Genomic DNA, 6,000 nt, shown 5'->3' with positions numbered 1-6,000 from the left:
AAGGAAGGAAGGAAGGAAGGAAGGAAGGAAGGAAGGAAGGAAGGAAGGAAGGAAGGAAAGTAGTTTAGTAATGAAGATGAACTGTAAGTCCATTAGAACACTGCTTGGTACAAAGTGAGAGCTTGAAAGTATTAGCCTTTAGGATTGTCCTTTAAAAATATTTCTCTAAAATCTCTACTTAATATTTCAGATGTTACACTTCATACATAGGTATGTTTAAGTACCTATGAACTGATTTAAATTATATCTACATTTTTCTTAGATTTAATTCTTTAGAGGTGATTTCTATTTCAAGAAACAGCATTGCAGCAGTGAGAACAAACTTTACTTCCTGAAATTGAACTTGCATCGAAGTCACAACAGCTTCAGAAGGATTTTTCAGTTATATTAAATTGATTATGTAACTGAGAGAAGGTATACCACAGGTTCTTGCTGACACCTGATATGAGGGTTCTGAGACACAAGCATGATCCGTGATTATTATACGAATAGTTTGTTTGCTGTTTTAAAACACCCACCTTAGAGTAATTTTAAGAGAAGAAATCAAATGCATAAAATGTGTGACTGTGTAGAATCCCCTAGCAGAGAGTGAAGTGTGCACTTGAAGAAATAAAGTCCAAACTCTTGGGATTCCTGTTCTTTATGAAGAGCAGTTACATGTTTAATGCGTTTTAACTGTGTGAAAGGGATGAGGGAAACCACTGAAATGATTAATGCTTTTTTGTCTGCCTGAAAGCAAGGTGCCTTGCTTTGAGAGGATAGTTTTATATTCGCTGTCAATGCTATTTTTTCAATTGTAGTAAAAACATTTCTTCTTGTTTCTGTTGCATCATAAAATTGAAATACTTTTCAAAGAGACAAATAGGAAAATAAATATTATATAGTACCATGTTATGAAGCCATACTCATAAAATCACCCATTACTGAGGAAGAGAAGACAATCCCAGAGGATGAACTAAAGCAGTGGTTCTACCTTCTTCAGTGTAGAATTGCCCAGGACATGTTCATCCAGCTCCGAGCTGTAGAAATGGAAGCTGAGAAGCAGGAAATGCCTTGTAAATGAGACTGCTATGAATACACATTTCTGTAGTGCTCATGGTGACATTTATGCTACAGAATCAGCCGCACCACAGCTTCAGAGTTCTAATGCAACAGTGGTTTAGCAGTCTCTCATGCTCTGTTTTTCTGTGGGCTGGCAGAAGTCTCCATTCCGTGTGTTACTCAGGAACCCACGCTAGCACAGAACTGAAGAAGAGCGACAGTATGCAGACGTCATGCCAGGCGTGCCTCTCAGCTTTGCGCTGACCCTGTCTTCCTACAAGAGACTGAGCAGTGTGGTCTTCAGTGTGCCTGGAGAAGAGGAAGCAGGACCTTGAAGAGCCTTGGGAGTGATTTCCAGGGCCTCAGTTACTTGTACTGCGTTAGCTGGGAAGTAACCAAAGTGAGTTTCCGGCCATGACTGGGCACTGTGGAGGAGGAGTTTGAGTTTTAGATGCACCGTTTCCTTTCATTGTCTGCTGAGCTCTTTAACAGCTGTGTGATCAAGCTGTCTAACATGGTAAATCCCTTCTACAAAAATGATCTGTGGTTGTTGCAAAAGGGTAGGACCTTGGTATGCAATAAGCATTTAGTAGTCAGTACCTGTATGTTAAAGGCATGTAGTAATGAGAGATACTAGTGAATCTTGCATGATCTAGGATCTCAAGATCTCATGAACATTCTCATGAATGTTCCCATTGTATCGGAAAATATGTTGCCTCAGTTTTCTGGGCCTTCCATAACAAATTACCACAAGGGGTTGGCTTAAAGCGATAGAAATTTATTCTCACAGTTTTAGAGGCCAAAGGTTCAAAATCAGAAGGACTTGCAGATGGTATCAGGCAATCCTTGGCTTGTGGGCACATCCCCCCAGTCTCTGCCTCCATCTTAACAAGCCTTCCTTCCCTGTTTATGTGTCACCTTTGCTGTCTCTTAGAAAGACATTAATCATTGGAATTAAAGCCCTCTTTGATGATTCAGAATGATCCCCTCCGAAAATCCTTTTTCCAAGTAAGTTACCATTAACAAGCTTCAGGGTTGTGATTTAAAGTCATCTTTCAGGGAAATGTGGCCGTTGCTCAGCCCACTACAATACGAAAGTATTTTATAGCCCTATATAAATCCATGGCATATACACGCTGAGAATGCTGCACCATCTTGAGAATTTGTCCAGCCTCAAAATATAGAAGAATGATGTTGTGAAGCAACTCTAAATTCACAGTGGATTGATAATTAAGGAGAATAGTATCTGGCAATTTTCAAAGTTAGCAACATATAAGGATCATCACAGAAGACTGTTAGTATGGATTCCAAGCCCGGCCTCTAGATTTTTCTGATCTTTTAAATTTCTGGTGGCAGCTAACATGCATATATGTAAAAATTGCTGCAGATGAATCTGACACATGTAAACATTTGAAATTACTTGGAATCAATATGCCTACCACATACGCCAGCCTTTTCAAATGACCAGTGAGATTAATATTTAAACATTAATATTCTGATATTTACACCCTAGAAAAATAATGATTAATAGCCTTCTTAGAGGATTAAAACAGCTAGGATGACTATGGTTCACACTTACTCTAGTGATTCTTGCATGTTATGAGGGACTGTGATATACTAAAGACCACTGACGAAGAGAACCTGTCTTGTAATTTTAAATATTTCTATTTTAAGGGTTATGATGTAGTTAAATGTAGCTGCTATATACACAATGCTGTATCTTTCTGATTCAAAAACTAGTTGCATGGGACTCAATTTGTACAGTTCTCAGTTCATGCATCAATTTTTCTGTAGCTCTTATTATTATAAAATCATTTTCGAGTTTGTTAACATGGGTTGGCTCAGGAGCAAGACACCCTAAAAAAGTCATTTGTTTCTTAAGGGACTATTCTTTCCTTCATTTATGTCAATCATGGCTTTTCTGAACATTGATTTATACCAGATTTTCCTTTTTCTCCCATAAATGAATTCAGAAGCCACCTCTTAAGTACAGACTGAAGGTTTAAAATCTACTTGCTGCTAAGGAACTGATAAGCTATTCATACAAGCTGCTTGATCAGAGGAAAAGATCTGATGAAATAAGTGTAAGAAACCACTCCCAAAATGGTATCTGTTAGATTTCTCATGAAGTGCTAATATATTAAAAATTGCCCGTGTAGAAAGGGTCTGCATATACAATGAAAGTGTTTAAGATTAGAGACGTTCAATCCATTCATTTCTTTTGTGTTTAATACAACATTCAAAATAAATCAATGCTGCCTACTTGTTCCACTCTGAACAATGTCATTGGCATTTCATATATGTCAACAAGTCTTCCTAGCTGGGTATTTTATATGATGTATTGGTAAGTGAGAATTTTGGAAATATATATTCAGTTGGTGGTAATGGGTTATTATTTTTAAATTACATAATTTAAGCTATGAGGATCAATGGAAAGAAAATAGCCATAAGAAATGTCAAAGTGAAAACAGAGGTTCATTTTATTTTCTCTGTAATAAAAAAGAGATCGTTATTCCTTTTATTAGGCTACATTAAAAAGTCTGTACAACACTCTGTGGACTGGTATTTTAAAATAAATAAAATTGGGCTGGGGATTTAGCTCAGCGGCAAAAGCTCCTGCCTGGCAAGCACAAGGTCATGAGTTCGGTTCCCGGTACCGGAAGAAATCCAAAAAAAAATAAAATAAAATAAAATAAAATAAATAAAATTGTGTGAAGCTACATATGTGCAGAAAATATTGTAAGAAAAAAATGGGCTGGGGATATAGCTCAGTGTCACAGTGCCTGCCTGGCAAGCATGAGATCCTGAGTTCAATTTCCCATATCAAAAAAAAAAAAAAAAGAAAGAAACAAGTGTAACCAGTTGTTTTGTTTTGTTTCATTTGGTAAAGCCAATTGGTGTTTTTTTAATGAGCTGTCCTTGTGAAACTTACTGAACAATGCCCATGCTAATGCTGTGAAACAAAAGAAATACAAAGCAGATAGCTTAAAATTAACATTATATCAAAACTGGAGCAGTCTTCCCAATGAGGAATTTAAGGGAATGATGTGGAACCAGCCTTACTATGCTAGCGCACCTTTGTGTCCTACAGTTTAGTCTTGTCTTTGCTAATCAGTGCATTATACCTGTGTGTGTTCTCTTTTTTACAGTTCAGCAGAGGAGCAGTTTCATTGGCAGTCACAAGGTAAGGTAGAGATTCTTGATGAGTGCTTACACTTCCTTTCACATGTATCTGCTGATCAATTTTCCTGTGAACTTTAGAAAAAGATATTGGATAAAAATGTAACAGTACAAGTTAAGTGAAATTGTCATGATGTTCACCATTTGTTGCGAGTTCAATTTGTTTGTTTGTTTGATTTTGGTTTTGGTTTTGGTTTTGGTTTTGGTTTTTTGAGAGGGAGTTTTGCTATGCAGTTCAGGCTGACCTTAAACAAACTATGTAGACCAGGTTGACCTCAAACTCACAGTGATCCTCCTACCTCAGCCTCCTGAGTGCTGGGATTACAGGCATATGCCACCACACTTGGCTCAGTTTTCTTAATCCTCTAGTAATTTTAAATTGTCCACGAGTACATAGAATTAACAGGCGCTGGGTTTAATGTCGGCTTTCCAGAATTACAAAAGGTTTCTAATGAGATCTTTATATAGCTACTATATTTAGTTAGGATACTTCTAATTAAGAAAGTCTAACCTAAAGCTTTTGTATTAACTCGTCATGGGTTTTTGTTCACTACTTTAAAATGTCATTTTTTTTCAGATGGTCAAAAAGATATTGAAGATGAACTTACCACAGGTCTGGAGCTGGTGGACTCCTGCATTCGATCCCTACAGGAGTCAGGAATACTTGATCCACAGGATTATTCAACAGGTGAAAGTAAGTCAACTGGCAGTCATGCATGAAGACTGTAAAATATTGGTGTATTGTGCTTTTTTTTTTCTAATACAATTAATATCTCAAGCCAGTGTGGGCCTCAAGGTATTTTACGCTTGTTTTATCCATTTTTTCCATTTTCTACTGCTCTCTCCCCATGGTACCCCACCATGACTCCCATGAAATCATAAACTCTGGTTAACACTTGACTTCTTTGGATTTTTCCAACACATTCTCAGCATCTAGATTAACACATTTATGACCTCTCATATAATTGTTTAATCAGCAAAATGCTTACCTTAAAATTAATTACCTCTGCTTTTCTCACACAGACCATAAATGGTACTGATCTTTAAAAATCTGCAGTTATATAACAAAATGCAAAAGAACTGATGTATAGTATTAACTATTTAGTCTTATACTAAAATAATATGCAGTAACATCTTATGTTTCCATATTTAGCCTTATATGTTCAGAGTATGATGGTATGAACCCAACAGAATATTTAAAGTTTTTTTCACTTAATGGGATATTTTTCAACCTGAGTGGCTGAAGCATAAAAATGAAAAGGGCTAGGGCTTTAAGTTAGTCTCTTTTTGATAAATCATATATTTCCCTGGAATTAACAAAATTCCACAAAAAGCTAAAATTTAATCAAATGTACAATACCCTGGTAATTTTTGTACCAAAAATTAGTGGAGTATCTTAGACCTTAAATAAAATTTCCTCAAATGCACATCAAGCTTTGCCATATACAAGAAGATATGATTATGATACTAGAGTCATCTTGCAAAACATTTCCTATTCATACTAGCTTGTTTTCTCCATAATTTTTTACTACTGCTGTTCTTTGGATAGTATTACTGTGAATATTCAGATGTATTTAAATCCATGTACACGCCTTCATTAAAACTCCAAATGGTATGTGATTGGTATTTTATTAGTTCACCAAACTTTATATTTAAAAATGTAAAGTTGTTACTCTTTCTCCTTCAGAGTCATGAAATACATTTCCCTTGTAAGGCTAGCTGTTGTGGATGTGTGGTGAACTCATATTTGAAACAGATCCACCCAAATTATTAGACAGT

The 6,000-nt window shown here is 36.2% G+C and overlaps 1 protein-coding gene across 1 annotated transcript in view; it reads left to right on the top strand.

Moving 5' to 3' along the window:
• The window catches only part of LOC106148683 (catenin delta-2-like), a gene marked incomplete at its 3' end in the record, with an annotated part of 357,080 nt that overhangs the window by 326,543 nt on the left and 24,537 nt on the right, over positions 1-6,000 (top strand). Inside the window, 2 exon segments of the mRNA XM_013515023.1 lie at positions 4,191-4,225; positions 4,799-4,915. Of these exon segments, the coding sequence (XP_013370477.1) occupies positions 4,191-4,225; positions 4,799-4,915 (152 nt within the window).

This window comes from Chinchilla lanigera, unplaced genomic scaffold (assembly GCF_000276665.1).
Source record: "Chinchilla lanigera isolate Chin_1 unplaced genomic scaffold, ChiLan1.0 scaffold00025, whole genome shotgun sequence".
NCBI lineage: Eukaryota > Metazoa > Chordata > Mammalia > Rodentia > Chinchillidae > Chinchilla > Chinchilla lanigera.
Note: the sequence above shows the minus strand (reverse complement) of the source record. Positions and strands in the feature narration are given on the sequence as shown.